This window comes from Apus apus, chromosome 18 (assembly GCF_020740795.1).
Source record: "Apus apus isolate bApuApu2 chromosome 18, bApuApu2.pri.cur, whole genome shotgun sequence".
Taxonomy (NCBI): domain Eukaryota; kingdom Metazoa; phylum Chordata; class Aves; order Apodiformes; family Apodidae; genus Apus; species Apus apus.
This window is the reverse complement of record NC_067299.1, coordinates 10,468,091-10,493,566: the sequence shown is the minus strand read 5'-3', so window position 1 is coordinate 10,493,566 and position 25,476 is coordinate 10,468,091. Positions and strand designations below refer to the sequence as shown.

The following is a 25,476-nucleotide window of genomic DNA, read 5'->3' as shown; positions in this document are numbered from 1 at the left end:
GAAGAAAATAAGAAACTCCACCTCTGGAGAGCTCTTGGGGTTACACAATCCTCCTCGTTACTTTCCCTTCTGTCTGAGGAGCAACACTTGACCCAGGATCAGGATGGCTGCTCTAGGCAGCAGCTCCTGCAGGCCTTCAAAATAAACATTTAGCAGTTTAGGAGATCTTGGATGCCTGGTTTATTATTTTCCCAATAAATGGCACTGCCTTGAGCACCACCAGCTCCAAGTGTGGCCCAAAGCACTTGGGTCAAGTTCTCAGCTGGGATTTGGATGAGTAACCCAAACTAGCAGTTCCGTAAAGAGGAACTGACCCTTTTTTTTTTCTCTTATGAATTCCTACCTCAGTCCATAGGTGAGACTTCCCTGGCATGAGGAGCCATGGGTGGCACCAGCTGCTGCACCCAGCTGAGCCCTCAGTGGGTGTTTATCCCAGTAAACCCCAGAGGATGTGACACTCTCCACATGATCTCCTGGATAAGTGGAGATTTCTGGGCTGGGATTTCAAGCTTGTCACTGCTGCTGTGGTATTTTATTCTGAATCTGTTGCTAGGTGGTTGCAACCACTTCACTTCTAAGCCAAAGACACAGCTGGACCCTGGTCCCACCAGTGCTGACTTAGCTGCAAACCTGGATGAGCTGAGCAACCCTGCTGGCTACAGTGAGTTGTGTGGCTCCTGCCTGTGGGAAGATGTCAAGCCACTCATAATTTGGGGAATTTCTGGATTTCCAAGAACAGTGATACCAGGAACCACCTCCCAGCACACCAGATTGGCCCACCTACAACCTTGGCCTTCCAGTAAAAATGCAGAAGAGCTCAGACCCTCACCTTTCTGGACTAATGGGGTGGAAGGGCTTATGTCCCCTGGCACAAAGTTCTTCTGATGTTTAAAGAACCATCTAGAGATTCCTTTGGGCAGTGACAGGGAAGGGCCCTTAATACTTCGGCCCAACTTCCTTGGAAGGCCAGCTGAGATGGTCATACACACACAGTGGCCTTCCAGCACCTGAAGGGGCTGCAGGAAAGCTGGGGAGGGACTTTTTACAGGGGCTTGCAGTGAGAGGAAAAGGAGGGATGGTTTTTAAGCTGAAAGAAGAGAGATTTAGATTAGACATCAGGTGGAAATTCTTCAGGCTGCCCAGAGAAGCTGTGGCTGCCCCATCCCTGGCAGTGTTGAAGGGCAGGTTGGATGGGGCTTGGAGCAGTCTGGGCTGGTGGGAGGTGTCCCTGCCCATGCAGGGGGTTGGAGTGAGATGATCTTTAAGGTCCCTTCCAACCCAAACCTGTCTGGAATTATTATCATATGAGTCTATGATTAAGCAGTTTGAATCTTACTATTTCTAACCTGCACCTTTCCCCTTATAAATTCTTGGGTGTGTAAAATGCTCATGACAAGAGCACAGATTTTCCTCCATTGATCTTATATCATCCTTCAGGAGAGCTGTGGGTGCCAATGGGACACTCCATGCTGGAGTTTGCACAGACAGACCCAAAGCTGGAGGCTCCACTTACCTGGACTCAGGCTTCCATGTGCTGCGTCCTCAGCTGCTGCTCCCATCAGGAGAACCCCAACAGTGCCCTTACCATGCAATGCACCCTGCTGCGTGGGCACACACCCACCCCTGCACACCATCACCAGCCAACCTGGTTTTTTAGGGCAACATGGATGTAAAAAAGTGGGTCTAAGCAGTGCCCCAAGCTTCAGGGGACATCTAGAAGCACCCAGGCTGGGGAGAGGAACACACTTACACGTGATGCTTTTTACCATGCAACCTCTCTTCTTGGCTGTAAGTTGGGTGAGTAGCAACTGGCAGGGATGGATGGAACAGGAGGCTAATCTGCATTGGCCATTTCTCTTGATTTTTCCCTCATTTCCATTTCCTTTTAAAATGGAAGTTCCATTAAAACAGCAGCACTTTCCTATTAAGTAAGTAACAGAGAAGAATGACTGCTGCTGTATCTCATCAGCAGTGAATCTCTCTAAAATCACTCAAGAGGCAAGGCTCAAATCATATATTTAATAAGAACCACTTTGAGATCACTTTTAAAAGCAATTAACATATTATTAGAGATAAGCGCAAGATGCAACATTTAGATCCAGATTTCTAAGACAGATTCCTACGGTTTAGGAGGGTGCAGACCCCAGGTCATCTCCTCAGCAATCATCTCTGCATGTCACACACCAGTGTCGGAACAGAACTTCAGGTACATGAGCACAGCAGATGAAATTCTTGCTTTTAATCCTGATTTTATTCATGCTGCTTCTTTTCAGTCATTTGAGAGATTTCTTGGCACCCCAGTGAGAACGGACCAACCACCTCCATAAGGTTTCTGCCCCACCTGAGGGTGCTGGAGACAAGTGTTTATTTCCACCACCCCCTTCCTTTTGGATATTCAGACATTTGCTTTCTATATGGAGCATGAAGGGAACACAGAACTGAACCTTCAGGTTTTTAAAAGGATCAAAAAAGCCCATCACCAACAGGATCCCCACCACCAGTGGGATCCCCATCACCAACAGGATCCCCATCACCAACAGGATTCCCATCTCCAAGAGGATCCCCATCACCAGTGGGATCCCCATCACCAACAGGATTCCCATCACCAACAGGATCCCCATCACCAGTGGGATCCCCATCACCAGTGGGATCCCCACCACCAGTGGGATCCCCATCAGCAGGTTGTCTTGTGTCACCAGAGGACAAGCCCCCGAGGACACGTCCATCACCTCCAATGAGCAGCACAAGTGCCACCTAGGCAGCTGGAGATGCTTGATGGTCCATCCTGCTTCTGCCCAGGCTTGTGGAGCCACAAGGCCATTCCAGAGTGACTTTGTCTGACAATCCTGTGGGTTAAACAGAGCAAGTCCCTCCTGCCTGGTGGCACAAGCACGTCCTGTGGATCCCAGCAGCCAAGGTGCAGCCGCACATTCATTTCTGCTGCCGGTGACAGGGGCAGAAATCTCCAGCAGTGATGCAGATGGAAGGCTGGGGGTGGTGGCACCTTATACCACCAGGATGAGCTGTGACAAAGTCCATCTGTTGGTGCCCTGAGTGCTGGCAGGACTAGAGCTGACTTGGGAATAGTGAGTTACAGCACAGGCACCATCCAAGGGCTTTGTGGTTGCTTATCCCCAATCACGAAGGCTTTTCCCAACTCGACACAGTGTGTGGCTTCCACTGATGACTGACAGAAACTGATTGCTCAATTAAAGGGCATTTTACTGCTTTGACCATTAGCTGTGAAGTCTCAAATCCCCCAGACTTCCCTGGAGTGCACTTGATCAGCAAATTGCTTTTCTTAGGAGGCAGCAACAAATGCAAGGGACAACATATCATGCAGCTAAAGACATTGTGATCATGTTGGTTTGGTAAGTGCTAAAATTTATTACACAAGAGATGATGCAAGAGTGAATAGGAGAGCAAAGTTCTACTTGGACTCCCTACTTTGCAATTCAGGAAAACTGAGAGGTTTTAATTCATTAAGGAAGGCAAGGGGAAAAAAAATCAGAGACAACCCCAGTGGACGAGGAAGTCTTGTCAAGCCTAAATGAACAATCAGTCCTAGGTGATGCTCCTTGCTGCAGAAGGAACAATGAAATATATCTGCTTCTCTTCAATAAATTACTAAAAGATCAATTATAAACCTGCTGCATGGCATTGAAAATTAAACTCATTAAACATCCAGGTAGCTTCATCCTGATGCAAATGGAAGACAGGCAGGGGTGCTCTGCAGCAAACAACTCTGGGCACGTCCTGTCTTTGGGAAACATATTTACAGGCCTAGTTCATATATTAATATATTTTAGTGCACCCTAGCCAGAGGGCAGCCAGAAAGAGTATTATTCCATCAGAAGGACAGGAGATGGGCTGGCTTCTCCTCTCCACTGAGTGAAGCCTGTATCCACCCATCACTCTGATATCCGTGTAAAACAACTTTGCCAGACCACATTTCCCTTTTCCAGGTAGCCAGATAGCAGGACTCATGATCTCCCATGACAGCTGGGTACATTTGGCAGCTGTGGGACAAAAAAAGCAGGTGGGATCATCTCACTGTATTAACAAGCCTCAAGTGCCTTCAAGGTCAACAGTCTCATCCAAACTGCCATTTATGGGTCTCTTATCCTGCCTCTCCCTTCCTTACTTTCCCATCATCCATGAAGGACTGCAGAAACATGGCATGGACCATGGTGACAGGCTGACCAAGCAGATGAGATGTGCCTGAGCCTCAGGAAAAGAACTACACTGCTATGAAGTTATGGAGACTACCAGTCCTGAGGTCTTCATTCAGAGCAGGGATGCCCTAAAACAAACCCTACAGCCTGCATGGAAAGGAAGCCCTAGAAGGACTTTCTCTCACCTTACCTGCTCTCAGCCTGTGGCACACACCAACACATCATTTTCTACTGCTACAAGAACAAAAAAAAAGGATAAAGAAGGGTGTCCAAAGGGACCATGCCAGGCCATGGGCCCCACTGGGAGGGCAAGGGGGTCTGCAGCTTCCCAGGCTCCTAGCTGGCCAACATCTTGCTGTGCAATGCATGGGCTGCTGCAGGGCTGGAAGCATCCTGAGACCTCTCCTCACCATCTGTGCATCCACCCAATCTGAATCGGGCCAGTTCTTTTCCAAGGGGAACCCATCTGATGTCTCCAGAGGGCCTGGTGCTGGTTGGTGCTGGTCTGGCCACCAGCAGCCTGTGGGCAATGGAGGGGGGGGCAACAGGAGAGCAGTGGTTTTATTCACGAGGATTTTGGTTGATGATATGTGTGATCAAGGGTTGGAAAGATCCAGGAGAGATACCAGGGTGAGCTTTGCCTCTCCCAGACTCAAGAAAGTGGCTGCTGGATGCAGAGGAAAGGGAAAAGGGAAATGGGAGAGAGGACACAACAAACACGACCTTTCCAACTCAGCTCATTTGGGGCTTGGCAATCTTTCCTCTCAGAAGCACCTACATTTTCAGGCCTGCCAGGAATATCCAGGGTCTCTCCACTCCAGTCATGGTGCAAATCTCCTTGGCCCTTTGGGAGAGCTTGGAGACATCTGGGAAAGCAACAATTCCTGGCAGTAATACACTCACCAGGCTGCATGAGCTTCTTACAGTCGTTCCAACAGCAACAAGGGGTGCCTTTCAGGGTGCTTACCAGAAGAAAATAGCAGTTCTGACCCAATTTCACACAGCTGGAATCAGCTGGGGGAGACTAATACACAAGAAAAAGAAAAAGATGCAAATGCCCATTTCCCCCGTGTCCTCTCCTGCCAACATGAAGAAAGCTCTGGTTCGATATTTTGTCCTTTCCAAAAGGAGTCCAGTTGATCAGCCCAAGTCAGCTGTGGTTTGAGTTAAACTCCTCTGGCTCTGCCACCCTTTACTTAATGAAGTTTTTAATTGTCCACCTTTGTCCTGTGCAGCTGCGAAGGATCAGGTCGATCCCGGCCAGGCCCTTGTTCTCCACTTCCAAGCATCGCCCCGTCCCCTTGTTCAGGATGGCTCCGTTCTGAAAGTCAAGGACATGAGGAAAAGATGTCTGGCAGAACAAGGTTTTCTGGCAGGAAAGGCCCTGGGGGTTCTCACTGACAAGACACTGAACATGAGCCAGTGTGTGCCCAGGTGGCCAGGACAGCCCGTGGCATCCTGGCCTGTATCAGAAATGGTGTGAGCAGCAGCAGCACAGAGGGGATTGTCCCCCTGTGCTCAGCCCTGGTGAGGCCACAGCTGGAGTGTTGGGTCCAGTTTGGGGCACCTCAATTCCAGAGAGATCTGGAGGTGCTGGAGCGAGGACAGAGGAGGCAACGGAGCTGGGGAAGGGCCTGGAGAATCAACCTGATGAGGAACACTTGAAGGAGCTGGGAATGTTTAGTGTGAGGAAGAGGAGGCTGAGGGGAGACCTCATCAGTCTCTACAACTGCCTGACAGGTCATTGCAGAGAGGTTGGTGCTGGTCTCTCCTCACAGGTCATTAGCCACAGAACAAGAGGGAAGGGCTTCAAGCTGCACCAGGGGAGGTTCAGACTGGACATCAGGAACAATTTATTCCCAGCAAGAGTGGTTGGACACTGGAACAGGCTGCCCAGGGAGGTGGTGGAGTCACCATCCCTGGGTGTGTTGAAGGGTGGTTTGGATGTGGTGTTGGTGGATGTGGTTTAGGGGAGAACTTTGTAGAGCAGGGATGATGGTTGGACTGGGTGATCCTGAGGGGCTTTTCCAACCTGAATGGTTCTATGCTTCTAGAATTCTATGATTTCAGAAATTCAAGAGGTGGGGTTGCCTGTGAAGCAAGGCAGGACCATGCCCTGCCCAGGAGGGCAGCTGTGTCCTCATGCCCTGCTGGGAAGTGCACAGCAGTTTGCTGGGCAGCAACACAATTCAAGCTATCAAATCATTCCTAAAATAATCAGTGTGTGAATCAGGTGGAGCAGCCTTTGTCAGTGATGACACAGAACCCCAGCATGGACAACCAGAAGACACGTGTGCCTGGTAAACAGCAGGGCTGAACCCCAGGGTGGGAAGGGGTGACATAATGTACAATGTGTACAATTCTTTTTACTCTCTGCTTTGGGACAGAAGTGCTGCTGCTTCATGGGTTTCATCACAGATTACCTGTGAGGAACAAAGAGCCCTGGAAGTCGTGGGCAGGGCAGGTGACACACACCTGAGGGTGTCAGAAAGATTGGAAGAGGGTTGGGTTAGATGATCTTCAGAGGTGCCTTCCAACCCTGACTGTTCCGTGACTCTGAGAAAGGGGAACTTCTAGAAACTGCCCTAAAATACCGTCCCCACCTCTGGTCCCTCCTGACCTTTTCCCTCAGCCACAGGACTTGCTGCCACACGGGACCACTCCATCTCCATCCCCCACTGTCCCACGCCCTTTGGGAAGCAGAGGAGCAGGGGCAGAACTGTCACAAACCTGTATGAAATTCCAGCGCTTGTGGAGGCTGCTCTTCACCTTCTCACAGTCGAGGAGCTGAGGGAAGCGGCTCTTCCCGTTGTCCACCAGGCAGCGGGTGTCGGGCAGAAGGGTCGTGGTGCCCAGGGCACCGAGGTGGAGGAAGCCCTCCTTGGTGTAACGTGCAAGCTGGGGGCAGGGAAGGAGAGGGAAAAGACCATCAGCACCTTGGGAGCATCATGAGAAAGCAGCAGAGGAGAGGACAAGTCTGCAAAGAGCCAGGAAAAGGCTGAGGAAGAAGAATTGAGAAGTGTGGGGGGGAAAAACCAACAGCTTCCTCCAGGTTTTTATTCCTGGTTTGGGTTTTTTCTGCAGATGCAGGTGAGGAGCTGGAGGTCTGGGAAGGGGTAAGAACAGCTCTGAGCCTCCCTCAGGCCTGAGCACACTGCACTTGGGGGCAGTGCAGGGTCTCCCTTGGCTTTTGGCCACTGCCAGCTGGCTTGGCTGGGCACGCTGGCCCAGCCCTTGGCTTCTGGCATGCCTGGCAAGCCAGCCTTGCTCTGTCCTGCCAACCTCGCCCTGGGGTGTCTGGCACAGCCCTCCAGCAGCTCCAGCCACAGCTGGGCAGCACCACCTGCCAAAGGAGGCCCAGATATAATTGGCCCCATTCCCCAGAGATCCAAGCCCAACCCCTGGTTCAGCACCGAAGCAAGGGCTCAGGATTGCAGCCCAGCCCCCAGTAACCCCCCAGTAACCCCCACATCCCACCACCCAGGGCTTTGTCTGGGGTGTCCCCACAGGCTCAGGGGTGCTGGGCTGGCAGGCAACACTGAGACACCCCTGCTCCTCCACTGGCAGTGCTGAAGGAACACAGCAAAACACATCCCTCCCCATCTTTAAATTCAGGAGGGAGGAGCTGGCTGAAGCAGCTGCCTCTGCACTTCATGGGAAAGGTAGACACAGCTGCTTATTTAAATTATGAATCAATCCATTATCCAGCAGACAAATAAGGAGTATTCAGCACGTTAATTAACTGTGCATATCTGTGACCCAGATGCTTAAAAAGACAGTAAATCACACCGGGAGTTGCAGTTATCACCATTAGAATAATTAAACACTGAAAATCAAGTTAAAACAATGTAACTGGGTCCAACTCCAGCCAGTAACCACGGATATGATTATGGTACTTGAAGGCAATTTTTTCCATCCCTGGGTGGGGCTGGTGAAGGGTAGGTGTGCTGGACACTCTGGTGCTGCTCACCAGCCTTGAGATGGGTGCCTGCTCCCCACTGTTGGTGGAGTTAGACTTCACCCAACATGTTGTGTACCACAGCAAGGCCTCCAGCACTTCACACCTCACAGGGGTCCCTTTACACAATCACAGAATCATTCTGTTGGGAAAAGACCTTTCAGATCATGGAGTCCAACCATAACCAAACTCTAACCCCTGACCTAACTCTACTGAGTCCAGTGCTAGACCATGTCCATCTATATGTCTTTCAAACCACTCCTGGGATGTTGATTCAACCACCTCCCTGGGCAGCGTGTTCCAGTGGTTAATTACTCTTTCAGTGAAGAATTTTCTTCTGTCATCCAATCTAAACCTTCCCTGGTGCAACTTGAGGCCGTTTCCTCTTGTCCTGTCACTCATTCCTAGGGAGAACGGACCAACCCCCCTGGCTCCAACCTCCTCTCAGGCAGCTGCAGAGCCAGCAGGTCTCCCCTCAGCCTCCTTTTCCCCAGGCTGGACACCCCCAGCTCCTTCAGCTGCTCCTCAGAAGACTTTATGCACAGTATTCACCCCAGGCAGATCCCACTGCAGCAGGTCACACCAGTTGATGCTGGCATGGGACAAAGCTGCCACATCCCATCCCCTGGTGCAGGATCTGCTCTTCTGGCCCCCAAAAACCCTTGGCAAGATGGTGCAGAACAGCACACAGCTCTTTAACTTGACAGTAATTCCCCTTCCAAACAGCTGTGCTGGTACAGAGGGGTGGGAAGGAGGGAGTCTGCAGAGCCCACAGCCATAACCACCACGTTCTCCTCCTTCCACCCATCCACCATCTCCCCAAGCACAGGGTGACAGGGATCCAACCCACCACTGAGCTTGGCTCACACTGTGCCCTGAACACGAGGCTGGAGCAACCTGGGAATGACCCCTGGGCAGCCCTAGCCCAGCTGAAGGTTCAGCTTCTCTTTCTTCGGCTTTAGCAGCTTGATGTCCTGATGGGTCAGGCCTGGAGTGAGATGGTGCTCTCAGCCTGGCACTGTGATTCCAACCATCCAGCTCACCTGGGTTAGTGTTTGAGCAGCACCATAGAGAATGTGGCCACTTGCCTTGCAAAAACAGAGAAGTACATCAACAAACAGACAGAAAAAGACCATCCCTCTCCGTGGCAGATGGAAGAAACATCCAAAGGTCCCAAAAGGGCAGTGCAAGTTATTCTCCTCCTGTTGCTAAAATGTTTCCTCCCATGCACCTAATTAGCATGGTAGACATTTCCTTTTCTTCTGCAGCTTAACTGCAGCCAGTTGGCCTGAAGCCCACAGGGCAACACGACTGCTGCTCTTCTGTGTTATCTCCTAATGGGGTGGGAGAAATAAGTAGAGCAAAACACCCTTTCGTGAGGAAGGGAGGGGGCTGGGGGGTGGGGGGGAGAGGGGAGAAACGAAACGAGCTGAGAAACAAACATGGGGATTAGGAAAAATGCACTAGGTGCATCTGTGAGATGTGTCATCTCCTGTGTGCAACAGCCAGATCAGTGAAGCCCCAAACGTGGTTGGATCCAGGCTGTGCTCCAAGGCCTGACCCACCTGCCCAGCACAGCTGAGGGTCCACAGCAGCCAGCCCAGCTTCAGGCCAGTCCAACCATCAAAACTGAGCATGATTATTCCCCAAAAAAACCCCATCTAGCTCATGAGTGCTCCACTGAGCTCCTAAGGCATCTGTGGAATTACTTTTTATTTATGGAAGATGGAGGAACTGCTGAGGAAATGCCTGGAGGAATGACCCAGGCTGGCACAGGACAAGAAACAAATGGAAAGACCAAGAAGAAGGACCAGAGCAAACCAGTCTGAAAATATTAATGAGTATCCATTTAACATAAGAAAGACATGAAACTCCTGGAGTGAGTCCAGAGGAGGCCACAAAGATGGTCCAAGGGCTGGAGCAGCTCTGCTCTGGAGACAGGCTGGGAGAGCTGGGGTGTTCAGCCTGGAGAAGAGAAGGCTCCAGGGAGACCTTAGAGCACCTTCCAGTGCCTGAAGGGGCTCCAGGAAAGCTGGGGAGGGGCTTGGGACAAGGGTGGGGAGGGAGAGGAGAAGGGGGGATGGATTAAAACTGGAAGAGAGGAGATTTAGGTTGGACATTAGGAAGGAATTCTTTGCTGTGAGGATGGTGAGAGCCTGGCCCAGGTTGCCCAGGGAAGCTGTGGCTGCCCCATCCCTGGCAGTGTTGAAGGGCAGGTTGGATGGGGCTTGGAGCAGCCTGGGCTGGTGGGGGGTGTCCCTGCCCATGCAGGGGGTTGGAATGAGATGATCTTTAATGTCACTTCCAACCCAAACCATTCCATGAATGTTGATGAGGTCTTAAACCCCTTAATTAGCGTGAGGGACCCAAAGCCACATTCCCAGCTAGAAACACACATCCATAACCCCAGCCTTCCACAACCACCTTCCCAGGAAAAACTGCATCCTGGGTCAAACTGCATCTTGCCAAGTCCCCCACCTTCTGGAACCACTCTGAGGGCTCCTTTGCTCCAGGGGGACTGTCCAGCCCTGCTGCTGCCAGGGGAGCAGAGAGATGCAGCCCATCTGCTCTGCTGATTGTTTCTGGCTGGCTGCATCTCAGGGATGGGAGAAAGTTAATTAGACATCTTAGCACCTGGGAAATAAAAGCCTTGATGACCTTCATTGACTATTGGAAAATAATTTTGGGCTGTTTAGCTTCCTTTCTGCACTGAGCAGGTCATCAATTAGCAACCATAAGTAAAATACAGCATTTTCTTTTTAACAAAATTTCATCTGCTGTGCTGCATTGTCACCCTTGCTACTGCAGTGTCCCAGATGATCTCAGTATTGATGGTTTTGTCCTCAAGTTCTGATGCTTAAATGGGCAAAACATATTTTATCCTCTAATTAAATGAAATGCTCTGCTGGGTGAACATTATCTTAAGTTTTATAGTATGATAGTGCTTTCTATCACCTTAATATATCAGCACAGTTCTGTCACTCCAGTGAGGTATTGCTGGATGATTAGTGCAATACATCATTACAGCAAGGTGTTTCCATGATAGATTGCTTAAAAGATGGAGCCATCAGGAAGAAAAAAAAGCCACGAGCAGGCTCGAGATAATTACAGGATAAAAGGCTACTTCATCATGGTAATCTGATAATGATTTGACCTGGAAGTGAATGGAAGCAGGGAGAAGGGAAAGCTAAAGGGATAATGAGAAAGAATCAGAAATTTCCCCCAGTGATGGATGCTGGAGGAGAGGTGATGTGAGGAAGAGCCAAGATCTTCTCTGTGTTTAGAGCTAGAATGGGATCCATCCCACCAGCTGCAGCCACTGCAATGCCACAGGCTTAGCTAAACCAACCAGCACCCACTGGGAGAGAGCAGAAGCTCAGGATGGAACACCAGCCTCCAGCCCTGGAAGGTGAGAAACCTCTCCCCACAGAGCAGCTCGTTCCCCCTCTCGCCAGGACAGGCAACTCCACTGGCCTCGTCTCTTCCAGATGCCAGCACAGAACCTCCCCCTGCTCCCTGCAGCCCTGGGACCTGCTCCTCCACCCTCCAATGCATTGAAGTGAGGTGGCTGTTGCTCTCTTCTCCCAAGTGAATGACGACAGGACTACAGGAAATGGCTTGAAGTTGTGGCAGGGGAGGTTTAGGTTGGATATTAGGCAGAATTTCGTTCCTGAAAGGGTGGTCAGGCACTGGAACAGCTGCCCAGGGAGGTGGTGGAGTCACCATCTCTGGAAAGATTCAAGAAATGTGTGGATGTGGCACTTCAGGACCTGCTCCAGTGGGCACGGTGGGTGTTTTGGTTTTTTGGATTGTGTTTTTCTCATCCTGGAGGGACACTTGGACCCAGTGATCTTAGAGGTCTTCTCCAACTGTGATGATTCTGTGTGATTTTTAAACACCTGTGGATGGGCCACAGCACTAAAGGGAGAAGTGGAGCTTTTAGGACACTCCATGAACCATGAAACATCTCTGTGTGCTTTCAGGTGCCAAACAGCTCCACAGGAATTGCAACTCCTTGTGTAAATATATATGTATAAATATATATATATATATACATGTATAAATAGAAAATGTGTATAAAATATAAATATACATATATATAGTAATTATACATTATATATATTATACATATATACACATATAGAAATTATACATTATATATATAATATATATATATAAAGTATGTATAAAACAAGTGAGCTATTAGAACCAAGTGTTTACATTACTTCAAATTATATTCCCAGCAATAAATGACAACACAGCCCATGAATTAAAGAGCAGTAGCAAAAGTCCCATTCCTTTTGTGCAGCACCTGTGCTTCTGCCAAGCCTTGCACTCACTGAGAGCTACTTTTAAAAAAACAGGAGGAGATAAATCAATTGCATCAATCACAAAACAAAAGAACAGCCAAGAGCTGCCTCTCAGCTGAAGAGGGAAGGGACAACGTGGAGGAGGAAGACCATGAGGAAAAATCTGCACTGAGCTGGTGTGATGGGTGAGCTGGAGGAAGCCAGAAGCCTGGCCAGGTTTGGCTTCAGAACATCAGGGAGGAAAAGAAAACAAGATTTCTGCCTAATCACAAAAACCACTGAGGAAAAAATAAATAACCTGCTTTGGGCCATTCATCTTCAGGCCCAGGGTTAGCAGGCAATGTCAGACTAACCCAGTTTCTCATACTATAATGCACTTAGAGGTTTAAGCTTCCATCCAGAAAGTCCAAAAGGCAGTTTGGGCCGTTTAAGAGAAAAAATGTTGTCAATTTAAACAACAGCTGGGTTATATTTAGCAGTGACTCGATCAGCCACAGTTGACTGATCTTTGTTTAAAGGCAAGGGAATACACCAAGTGAGATTTGTTTCTGCCCCAAAGGACTGACTCCTGTGGCCCGTTCCTGAGCTCAGGTGGCTCCTGAAGTTTGAGGTTCAGGCTCAGATGAGCTTTGGGACTCCAGTCCTGGTGACCCTGGAAAGCCCAGGGTGACCATGTTGTGAGAAAAGGCTCTTCACAGAGTCCCATCACCTGAGCTAGACATTTTGTTTAGCTGAAAACAAACCTCCTAGAAACATGCTGGACACCAAAAACTCACTAAGGCTGTGAAGTCCTGTGCCCACTTGTTCCACCTCAACCTTCAACTCATCCTTATGCCAATGAGGCTCATTTTACAGGTGGTTTAAGTCATATCTGAGGCCCAAACAGGGAGCTGACAGCCAGTCTTGATAAGCCCTGATTCATGCTCCAAGCTTTCAGCCAGATTCCATGAGCTAATCATAAAAATGTGACCAAAAAAACCCAGATCTTATCTCAGGAACTCTACTAGGAACGGGATTGCACGTTCCCAGGTGCTAGGGAATGGCTTCAGGGTTTTGCTGTGAACTCTAATACAGGTTTTCCACCTGAAAAGCAGCAGTTGGGGCACTCACCTCCCTCATCAAGAATGTCCACCCCTGAATGGGCTGCACGAGCACTGTGAGGACACTAAAGTGACATTATCTCCAAGCCCAATGGGTTCAAACAAGTTCTGTTCTCAAGGTCGAGTTTATGTATCTCTGATATTGACACAACTACTCAACATTTGGGTATTCAAAAAAAATAAGGCACCCAAATCCAAGATGGGCTTCTGTCCATCATGGGCTAGAAGGCAGTTGGAGCTTCTGTTTGAGCTGGGATGCTCTGATGCTTCAATTGGAAATCTGAAACTACCACAAAGAAACTGAGACACCCAACTCTCTGGTGGGGAACTTTTCTTCCACTCCTTGCTCTCCTTTCTGATTCATGGCAGAAATTTTTACAGGCAGGTTTCTTTCATGCTCATACCTGTGGGTACCTATTGGGACAGCCTTTTTTATGATATATGTCAGTTTGGGTCCTACTCACAGAATCACCAAGGCTGGAAAACACCTTTCAGATCCTCAAGCCCAGCCTCTGACCAACACCACCACAACTCCAGACCATGGCACCAAGTGCCACCTCCAGCCTTTCCTTGAACACCACTTCCCTGGGCAGCCCATCCCAATGTCTGACCACCCTTTCCATGAGGAAGTGCTTCCTGATATCCCACCTAAACCTCCCCTGGCACACTGCAGTGCTGAGCTTTCTTCTGTAGCATTATACAGGAACCAGATATTTCCTCCCTCTGTCCACACCTGGAGACCCCATATCCCTGGAGCAGAGGAACAGGTCAGGCTTACAGAGCTTCTGGGAGCAGGAATCCAACCCCTGGCTGGATTCCCTGTATGGAATTTATGGACTTTTGGATTGAGGGGAAGGTTTGATACAGCAACTTGCCTTTGATGGCACAGTAAATCTGTCAGACACTGGAGTGTATCAGGAGGCCTGGATCTGAGCCCTCACTCTCTGCTGTGTCCCCTCCTTGCTGCTGCAGCACAGGACTTCTCTGTCCTGCAGGAACTTCAACAACCTCCAACGACTTGGGATGGAATATCTCCTACAGGATGGGGCCATATAAGGTTGGCTCAGGGTATGAACCTGAAATGAAGACTAGGAAGGGGGCAGGGTATGAAGAAGTTGCTCACAGTGACAATGGAAGGTGCTCCTACCCTTCCAAATATGACTGTGCCTAGTAGACTTCTGGGCTTGAGATGTGCTGGGTTTTATACAATGTTTCTCACTTCAGAAGGAAAAAGTATATGGAAAAAAAAAAAAAAAAAGCTGTCTGTAAATAGTAATGTGTAAATGTGTAAATAAATGTGTTTTCTATCATGTTTCCCCTGCCCTGAGGCTGTATCCTAGCTTGTTGTGAAATTCTTCCCTGTGAGGGTGGTGAGACCCTGGCCCAGGTTGCCCAGGGAAGCTGTGGCTGCCCCATCCCTGGCAGTGTTGAAGGGCAGGTTGGATGGGGCTTGGAGCAGCCTGGGCTGGTGGGAGGTGTCCCTGCCCATGCAGGGGGTTGGATCTAGATGAGCTTGACGGTCCCTTCCAACCCAAACCATTCCATGATTCTATAACTTAGATGCTCATAACATTTCAAACACATGGTCCTGCCTACCCAGAAGTTCTCAGCACCCACCCTTTAGATACTTATATACATTGATAAGATCTCCCCTCAGCCTTCTCATCTCCAGGCTAAAGAGTCCCAGCTCCTTCAGCCTTTCCTCATAAGAGAGATGCTCCAATCCCCCAGTCATCTTTGCCACCCTAAGGAGACACGTTGCAAACCCACACTCTGTCCCCCTGTCCACCCACCGGCTCCCACCCCTGCCAAGTAACTCCTCACCTGTGGTCCCCAGCCATGACATGGGTACAATATTGCTGTGTGGTTCTCCTGTGGGCCCTGGTCAAGGCAGACATCTTTAGCCTTGTTGTTTCGAAGCTGTAAGAAAGAAAAAGTGCAGTTATGTGGCCCTGTCTCTGCAGAGAGCAGCAATAAACTGATCACAGGATCATCACAGGATCACAGAATGTTTGGAGTTGGAAAGGACCTTAAACATCACCTAGTTCCAACCCCCCTGGCATGGGCAGGGACACCTCCCACCAGCCCAGGCTGCTCCAAGCCCCATCCAACCTGCCCTTCAACACTGCCAGGGATGGGGCAGCCACAGCTTCCCTGGGCAGCCCGTTCCAGTGTCTCACCACCCTCACACTGAAGAACTTCCACAGATCTCTAACCTAAATCTCTCTTCTTTCAGCTTACAACCATTCCCCCTTGTCCTCTGACTGCAAGCCCCTGTAAAACGTCCCTCCCCAGCTTTCCTGTAGCCCCTTCAGGTACGGGAAGATCCCCCCGGAGCCTTCTCTTCTTCAGACTGAACACCCCCAGCTCCCTCAAACTGTCCTCATCAGAGAGCTGCTCCAGCCCTCAGATCATTTTCATGGCCCTTCTCTGGACACCTTCCAACAGCTCCACATCTTTCTTGTGATGCACAGTGTGGGAAACAGCAGCGACTCCAGCCTCGCTTGCTACAGAAGGATACAGGGTGCTATATCACCAGGCATAATCAGGCAGAGAAAGGTTTAGTGTGCCATATGTTTTCCTTAAATACCAGGCCTAATGATGACTGCTTTTCTGTAATAATCACCATTCAAAGGAGCCAACTTCCTTAAGCACAGTTTTCTTTGTATATGGTCGTGTGTGGTGGCAACATATTTTTAGGCTGCCACCAGCACGTTGCCAGGAGCCTGAATTCAGAGCAGAACTGCTTGTTTTCTGGGGAAATCTCCACGTGCTCCACAAAGCAGGGACAAAAAGCCCAGCCAGCTCCAGGAGCCACTCTGAATGGTGCCAGGGATGCAGGAGGAAACACAGGGATGGCAAAGCAGCCATCGCAGGAGGACACACTTTGGAGGGAGCGTGGACAAAGCCTACAAAGCCAAAGGGCCACTGAGCCCCAGCCACCAGCTCTGTCCCCACTGAACAGGTTGCCCAGGGAGGTTGTGGCTCCCCCCTCCCTGGGGGTCTTCAAGACCAGGTTGGATGGGGCCTTGAGCAACCTGATCTAGCAGGAGGTGTCCCTGCCCATGCAGGGGGTTGGAACTAGATGATCTTTAAGATCCCTTCCAACCCAAACCATTCTATGAGATGGTTCTGTCTGTCCTCCAGTCTCCCCGTGTAGGGCAACTGCAATAATGCCTTTGAAAATACCACTTTTGGGGTGGTTTTAGCTTGAAGGCATTAAATAACTTTGATAATAAATCTTTCTTAAAATTAATGCCCATCCGGGGTGCCCGGGCTGTGCTCCAAGAAGCCTTCTCAACCTGCCTCTATGCCTTGAGACCCGACTGCAACAGAGTGTTATTAGTTCCCATAAATGCCTGGTTTTATGTTCCCTGTATGGTCTCAAAGCCAGCAGAGATTGAATTAAGTCTCCTTACTTCATCTCAGCCTTAAGCTGTCGTGACAACGCACTGGATCTTACAGAGACCTTGTAAGGAATTAGGTTGAGTTTAACTCAAAGAGTTTTATGAAATTACTATGTATTAAAAATATACAGACAGCTGCTTAATCCACTCAGTCAATGGGTAAGATAGATAATTTACTGTCAATTCAGTAAATGAGGTATTAAAATATTGGACTGTGTAAGGAGTCCAAGACCAGAAATAAATCCCAAATTAGGTTTTTTAAAAGGAAATGGTGAAGAGATTTATTACAAACGCATCTAATTATACACAAATTGTTGGGTTTTGATTCACATTCATCTCCTTTGAGACTATTTCTCATCAGAGACTCATCAGCTGTAAACACTGCCAGCCTGATCTAAGGGACTGCTCAGCCTTAATTACCTCGCCGTAAGCGATGGTGTTGTTGTATCTTCTCATTTCTGGATAGACATGGTCCAGGTACCACTGGAAATTTTTGCACTTCAAGCTCTTCCTTAGTGCTTTTCTCTCGGAAACATCCCCAATGTCAATACCTGGATTCTGAAAAATAAAGACACAGCAGGTCACTGAAGAGGTGACTCCTAATAAAAATGAGCGTGTTTCGCTTCCAAGCCTCCTGGAAAGTGCCAAAGGCAGGAGTAACTCCATGCAGAGACCATGCCAGGGAATTCTGGCATGTATGTTCAAGGCTGAAGTCACCCTCACAGAGGTCAGAAGGAAGACTTAGTTTGCAGAGCCACAGCAAGGAGGAGACACGTACTTCTCTCACAGGTTTTGAAGGCAACCTTGCAATGGCCACCAGACTGCTGCTGGACACCTTTTGATCCTGGGAGGTAATTTAGAAAAGAGAATCCAAGTGGAGAAGAAAAGGTTTTTGAAGGAGAAAGGTTTTGAAGGATATGAGAAGTGCAGTGTAAGGGAGGTGAAGCTTCCCACTGATGGCCCTGGGCTTTGGATCCATCTAAGACTGAACCTGTCAGGAGGCACAGTGACCAAGTATCATGACAGGTTTCACCTCCCTTGTAGGTGCTGATGTAGTGGACTTGCAGAAGAGCTGAGTAGCAAATGTAGATCAGGATTTAAAAGATGGTCAAATGCTGAATCCTGGAAATGCAAAGCCCTGTCTGTGCACTGAGCACCAAAGCCTCCCCCTTACACACCAAGGGTGTGTGACCCCAGCAAGAGGTGAGGCAGAGGTACAAAATGAGGGAGGAGAAGAAGAAAAAGAGGAAATGTTTATATATAATATTATATAATATTATATATATATTATATATGTGCTTATATATGCTTCAAGTACAATAGAAGCAGATAGCTCAGAATAAAGGATCAAAATTACAGGGGGGCAGAAGCTGAGGCTAAACCTCAGAGAAACCTCTTGACAATTTGGACAATTCTGTGGTGAAAAGTGTCTCCCTGGAGACACAGAGGAACCCCACTGCTCGAGCCAATTTAAATGCAATGCTCTGGGTGGGATCTGTCCCCAGAGGAATACTCTCCCAGGGGTGGGGGCTGAGGAGAGCCACCCCCTTTAGCCTTTTCTTCCATCACAGAATTTGGGGAACTCATGCAGGAGCCAGGTGAAGGAAACCAAAGGCACGTTGCAGCCCCTTTTAATCCTTCCTACAGGTGTTTGGGTTTCTACTCAATTTCAGTTCCTGCTTTTGACTTTTCCAGTGATCATTAAACATAGCTGGGAAAGCAATTTTCCATTACAACGCTTGTAACGATCATCTAATGAATTATTCACTCTGCTTTAGAGATGACACCATTTTAATGCACAATTGGTAGCTCACAGGTAGAAATGAAAGATGATTCAGTGTCGACAGGTGAGACAGGCTGAAATCTGAGTGGGCGAGGTGGGACACAGAGCAAAGTCCCACAAACCAGTCAGCACCTGAAATATTCAGTTCACAGGGGGTTGGCTTGGGTTTGAATATAGTGGCATGGCAAAGTAATTCCATACCCATATTAAAATCCGTATTAATAACCATTTTAATATCCATAAACCCCTGCACAATACCACCTGTCAAACAAGGCTTCTCTAAAATTAAATCTCAATTTTACTGGTGTGACCCATATAAAAATCCCACATTGTTTGTAGGGAAATCAGTTTCCCCAGACCCAGTGCCTGGCCACGTGATGCTGCCTTTGCTGAGCCGTATGGAACCTGCAGCTTCCCCCTGAATTTTAATCCCTTTTTGCTGTCCTCCAAAGCTGTTCCTGAGCATCTAAAAGGCAGGATGGAGGCTGAACCTGCATGATTCCTGCCCAGCATGTCGGGATCTTACAACCTATTTTTAAGAGAGACCTGAAAACACTCAGCCCTGCAGGGAACTCGACCTCTACAAGCACATGGAGCAGTGCCCGTCCCAGCCAGTGCCCTCCTGCAGCTTGCTGGGTGAAGAGCATTTCTTTCCAATTCTTTTCATCTATTTCCCAACAAGAAGCTAATCCAGGACTCCCCACCTCCAGCAGCACAGGCAGCTCATCAACACCTCCCAGGGTCCTGTTGCCAGGAACCCTCCCCAGATGTGACCTTTCCTCAGCAACTCGTGTCTTCATCTTTTCCAGAATGCCCCAGAGCAGGGGCCTGCCAGCAGCAGGATCAGGACCAGGCAGATCTTGGCAGGGGGGTGATTGGCAAGGTATGAATGGTTGGTGTTTATTTTTGGCACCAAGGGGGTGGCTGGAAGTGACTGCTCACACTGGGTCTGGCTGCTCATGGCAACGGTTCCTCACGCTCAGCAGAGCAGCCCAGCGCTGGTGCCAACGTTCACTGCAAGTGGAGTGGGTGTCAGGGGGGCACCCCGAACCCATGTCCCACCCATCACCTGGAAAGCATCCCCAACACCCCCTCCCCAACACCCCTTCTCCTTCTGGCAGGACCAGAGGCCAAGGATGGGGATGCTGGGCCAGCCATGGCTGCTCCCAGCACACTCTGGCCAGCGTTTGGAGTTAGGAGGCAGAAGATGTTCTCGGGTTGCATGATTAGACATAACCTGCATGGACACCAGAGCCCAAGCAGCAGCCTTGGACCTACAGGAAGTCCTCCTGGAGCCTAGAGAGCAGGGAATCGCCTAGAGAGGTCCACATGTAGGATGTGTGCCCAGGGCATGGTCAGCTTGTCTTGCTGAGGGGACAAAGGTTTTGGTTTTCCAAAGGGTTTCTGGTTTTCCAAAGATGCTGTGACATCATCTTTACTCCACCATGCTGTGACATGGCAGGCTTATACGAAAAATAATGTGTCAGAGCTAAGAAAATAAAATGATTTCTGGATGGAAGTAACTATAACCACTGAGAGGGGTTTAGGTGCATTGATAGGTGGTGCTGCTGGGAGGGGATCTCCTCTGAGCCACCGACCTCCAAGCCTTTACCTCTGAACGTGGTTCCTAAGCACTGATGGCCTCAACTTTCCCGATTCTGGGAAAGCAAATGGCCCAGGCAGCTGGATCACACATCATCCAGAGCAAGCTCTGGGCTGTGACAGCATCTGCAGGCTCAGAAACCCGAGCTGGGCTGCACACGACGTGGACCTGCCCGAGCTGCAGGAGGAAACCTCCTGCACTAATGATGCTGATACTAATAATCTTCTGCCAAGTGACTTTACAGACAGACTCCATCTGCAGAGCAGTGTAATGACATAAACTCCTGCTGTGTAAACACTCAGCAGGGAGATAAATGCTGCAATACAGGTTTAATTTTTAGAAATTAAAATAAAAAGGCTGATGTGAACCGTCAGAACTCCTCCCCGGGGTGCAGGTTCTGCAGAACCTCCATCAAAGCTGCGGGAGCTCTGCTGACTTCCACCTGAGGATGTGACCTGTGGTATTTAAGGCTCTCCTTCACCCCGAGGCACTAAATGCTCTATAATTCAAGTTTTTAACCCAAGGAAGGCTCGGGTCAGGGTGCAGTGGTTGTACCTCCAGCGGCAGGTTCCAGGCGATGTAGACGTGCGACTTGTAGTCGTCCATCCACACCTCGGCCACCCGCAGGGCGTTGCGCTTGGTGTAGAACCCGATGTTGTTGTTGTAGGGCTTCTTCTTGCGCTCGATGTGAGCCACCCTGGAGCAGGGCAGGACCTCCATGCTGCCCCCACACAGCCACACCTGCAAGGCAACCACACAACGCCCTCAGCACCGGGCTCTGCCGACACGCAAAGGGCTCGGGTGTACGTTAAAGAGACAGAAGTGGTGGAGTCTGAGTTTTCTGTGACATCCTGGCCAGGGCAGAGCATCACATCCTCTAGCTGGCAAGTGGAAACCCAAGGCCACGTCTGGCCTTGGCTCCATGGTGAGACACACAGGGAGAATTTAACCTGTGCCCAGAGCAAAACGTGTGTCAACTTGAGAGGGAAGGGGTCTGCACCCAGCACGAGGCACTAAGGTGTTGTAGGGTCGGGTGTGGACTTTGTAGTGATGTGGCTACTAAATACAAAGGATTAGAGACTGGAATAGTTGAAACAATTGCAAAACCTCCTCCTGCAGAAGGGATGACTCAGTGAAACATATGGCAGGGACAGATTTATCCCACTCCAAAATATTTCTTCATTATTTTTCTTTCACATGCTCTTTACAATTCCCTTAAATCATGGTTTACAAGTTAGTTCACAAGTTATTAAAATCTTTTGAGATCTTCTTTGTATCACACGGAAAGGGAATTTGCAGAGACTCCCCCACCTGAGCTCTTCCCCTCCTGTCTCCACGAAGAAGTGATTTATCTCAAGTTAAAGCCACATAGCCCGGACACCAGGCATGGGGCAGTCATTCCAAACACACATGCCAACAGGCCTGATCATCCTGGTTTTGCCTCTTTTGCAGTCTGCTCCACATTATCATTTTGCAGTCGTTGTAACACCCATCGCTTCTGGGATCTCATCCAGACTCACCACCTTTTATCCCATCTGTGTTCCCTGAATTTTATCAGCCCTGTTCAGTCCACTCCTCCGGCACCACGAGGAGCCTCCGGGCTCCATCACTCCCCCTTTTTAATCCCTAAGTGGTAGGTTTAGCCCACCCAGTGCAGGGCATGTGCACCTCCCAAACCCAGATGACAGAAGCAGGGGACATAATCCTTTGGGATTAGCCCAAAGGGCATATCCTGTGGGATAATCCTGCCACTTGTGTTCTTCTTGCTTGGATTGCTGCAGATATAGGAGCCCACACCATGAAATCAGAGCCCCATTTAATTAACTGGTGCATAAACATGTAGCAAAAAAAAAAATTAAAAAATCCCATCTTATCCCTGTCCTGTTCTTTGACCTTTCTGGACACTTTTAAATACAATTTGATGCCTCCAAAGGGAACTCAGAGCTGGTCTCTGAGACAAGGGGCATGTCCATCCCTCCTATCCAGCCATGCCCACGCTCATCTCCAGCCAGCAGAGTCCACAAGGTCTGCTCCAAGCTTTGCAACAGGCCACATGCTGGCAAAGCAGATGGGAAGTGAACGTGGTAGTTATAAAGAAAACAGAATATTTGTTTAAAGCAACATTCCCAAGGCAATAGTTTGACACAAACTGCCTGTGTCTCTTGCCTGCTCAGTTCTTTAGTTCCTCAGTGTCTTGGTGAAACAGCAGCAAAAAGCTCTACCCTTGGGTCCTCCCAAAGCTGCTGGAATGAACCTCCCAGTTCTGTAAAATCCCCAGCACCACCAGTTCTTGGTAGTTTGGGGGATTTGTTAGGTTTTGTCTTGATTTGAGATCAGAATAACTACTTTTGAAATGTAAAACCCGTGATGTTCATTAAAACGTCATTTTCCAGCAAGCCTGCCTCTAGCACTGAAGGTGCAACATTGTCTTTCTGTGCTTTAGTTAAATAATTCACATGGCCTTGTGCTAGACAGCTTTCCTAGAGTTCTGGAATATCTGTACAAACTGTCTTGAAATGCACATATTGTAATAACCTGAGAGAGAAAGACTGTTGGGCACCAGGCAATGGGCATTGGTTGTTTAAGTATCCACAAGCCAGTTCCAGAGAGATCAGTGAAAATGTGATTTAAAAAAGGCACTTATGCAACCAAAGACCACGTGTCTAAATAACGTCAGAATTCTCATTATAAATTAAAAATTCTAACTGCTTTTACGAGGCATTTATAATAATTTCTGCTGGTATCAACAGGAGCAAGGAGAACCATCACATGGGAAACAGCCAAGTCACACCAGCATCGCTGAGGGGTGACCCATGGCCCCAGGAGGACACTGCTTGTTCCCACATGGCCTGGTCATTTGTCCCACCAAAGACCTTTAACAAATAGTTGACCTTCCTCTTCAGCAGATTTTTCATGTTCATAGCAAATAAACCTACAATCACTCCAGATTGTACTCACTGCAATTACCAGTGTCAGCAGGACAATCAGTCCAGCAGGCTGCTTCTGCTTACTCCTTGAAGAATTATCTCTTAGTAGATGGGCAATCAAGAGTCAGCACAACATTAAAACCAATCAGAAAAACAAGGTTGTGCCAAATGAATGTTCAGCCTATTTAACAAGGCAGAGTCATTAATACTGCTTCCTCCAAAGGATGGAATCACCATCACTTCATTGTATAAAATATGCATGGATGGGCTGTAAAGACATGTTTAAAGACTCCAGACAGAGAATGTAACACAGCAGGTGAAATATGATGAGCAAGCCTCAAGTTTCTCCCTTATATTCTGACATTTAAATCTCAACACAACTATTAGGTTGCCATTCATCCACCTGTGAAGAGATGCAGAATTAAAACCAGGAGCCTTCCCCTCCAGTAAGGGAGGGTGACTCAGTAACTTCTCCATCCATCTACACGCAGGAGTAACCAAACACACAGAAAGATGCTTGGATTTATAAACAACTCGTGAACACTAAATCTCAGTGAAGAAATCCCAGAGAAACAAACAGAAAACAAATCCATCACCCCGAGATCTTTGATGTGTTGTTCAGAAAGCTGGTGGGTAACACATTGCAATTCTTCTGCAAGCAAAATGGGACTGTCTTAAGAGCTGAGGAAGGAAAAGCACCAGTTCCTCTGGAATGTCCAAGTAGGGCTGAAACTGCATCAGCCACTGCCTCTCTAGCAGTGTTTGCACATGTGGGAGGCAAACATGGGTCAGTGAGAGTCTGCACCACCTTTCTCCAGAGATGGGATGAGCCAGCTTTGCTTTCCAGTCACCCTCCAGAAGCACAAAGGTGTCCAGGTGTGCGAAAGCATTGGTGAAACAGCCTGAAGCTCAGACCTGCTCCAAAACAGGGAGCAGATTCAGCGTGATGTGACAAGGCAGCAGAGCTGCAAGGCAGGTCCAGGGTGTGCACCTGCATGGCAGTGTGGGTGTGCAAGGACTCAGCCAAAACTGCTTCCTTTAGAAGAGCAATCAAGCTGGTGAAGGGTCTACAGAACAAGTCCTGTGAGGAAAGGCTGAGGGAACTGGGATTGTTTAGTTTGGAGAAAATGAGGCTGAGGGACATTGCTCTCTGTAACTCCCTGAAAGGAGGTTTTAGTGAGGTGGGAGTGGGTTTCTTCTCCCAAATGAATAACGACAGGACTAGAGGAAATGGCCTGAAGTCTCAGCAGGGGAGGTTTAGATTGGATGTTAGGAATAACTTCTTTACTGACAGAGTGGTCAGGTGCTGGCACAGGCTGCCCAGGGAGGTGGTGGAGTCACCATCCCTGGAGGGATTCAAGAAATGTGCAGATGTGGCACTTCAGGACCTGCTCTTGTGAGCATGGTGGGTGTGGTTGTGTTGTTGTTTGTTCGGTGTTGTGGTGGGTTTGGTTTGGTTTTTTCCTCCTAGGTTGACTGTTGGACTGGGTGATCTCAGAGGTCTTTTCCAAATGTAATAATTCCGTGATTCTGTGTTTCAATCTTCAACAGCAACACACCCCTGCACCTCCCAGTCATGACAGCAAAATCTTAACGGTTGGACTTGATGATCTTAAAGGTCTTTTCCAACCTAAACAGTTCTATGATTCTGTGATTTCCTCTGCCATCAGCCTCCTGGCCCCCACTTGCAAAATCAGAGTTGTTTTCACATTGCTCTTGTGGGGCTCTCTAGATGTCATTCCTGCTGACAGCTAGGACATGAGCAAAGGTAACATTTGGGAGCATCCTGGAAAGCAGTGGTTGGATGGAACAGCAGGCCAGCCAAGGGAGGAGGCATTGCCTGGAGAGGTGCTTGTCCCTGGGGCTCCTGCACATCCCCTGCAGTTACTACCCCCCTGGTAATGGAGGGAGGATGGAAAACTGCTCACAAAAGGCAGCACACTGATGGTCCTTTATGCACAAAATGGAGTCAGCAAGAAAATCCCCATTTCACTTGACCAGCTCATTGCAGAAGCAATTTTCCAAGTGCTAAGCAGTTAAGAACAATTACTGTCCATGATCCCCTTTGCTCTCAAACATCTCACCTTGCTCTGCTCCTGTCTGCCTGAGCCAGTAGCTGCTCTCAAGGAGCATCACTTAAACAAAAGGGCTTTTAGCAATGGCAAAGGAGCCAGGCAGGCAGAAGAAGCTGGCCCAGGGAGACTCACTGCCCA

General features: G+C 48.9%; 1 protein-coding gene across 2 annotated transcripts in view; it reads right to left on the bottom strand.

Annotated features, from left to right (window-relative positions):
• Positions 1-2,005: 2,005 nt before the first annotated feature.
• Positions 2,006-25,476, bottom strand: part of GALNT17 (polypeptide N-acetylgalactosaminyltransferase 17) — a 209,747-nt gene continuing 186,276 nt past the window's right edge. Inside the window, exons 7-11 of one of the 2 annotated variants that reach the window (XM_051636189.1) lie at positions 20,892-21,077; positions 17,371-17,508; positions 15,368-15,463; positions 6,906-7,073; positions 2,006-5,496 (exon numbers count right to left, since the gene is read on the bottom strand). In XM_051636189.1, the coding sequence (XP_051492149.1) occupies positions 5,368-5,496; positions 6,906-7,073; positions 15,368-15,463; positions 17,371-17,508; positions 20,892-21,077 (717 nt within the window). In that variant the 3' untranslated portion in view covers positions 2,006-5,367. The remainder of the gene's footprint in view (positions 5,497-6,905; positions 7,074-15,367; positions 15,464-17,370; positions 17,509-20,891; positions 21,078-25,476) is intronic. The other variant, XM_051636190.1, reaches the window with a different exon arrangement.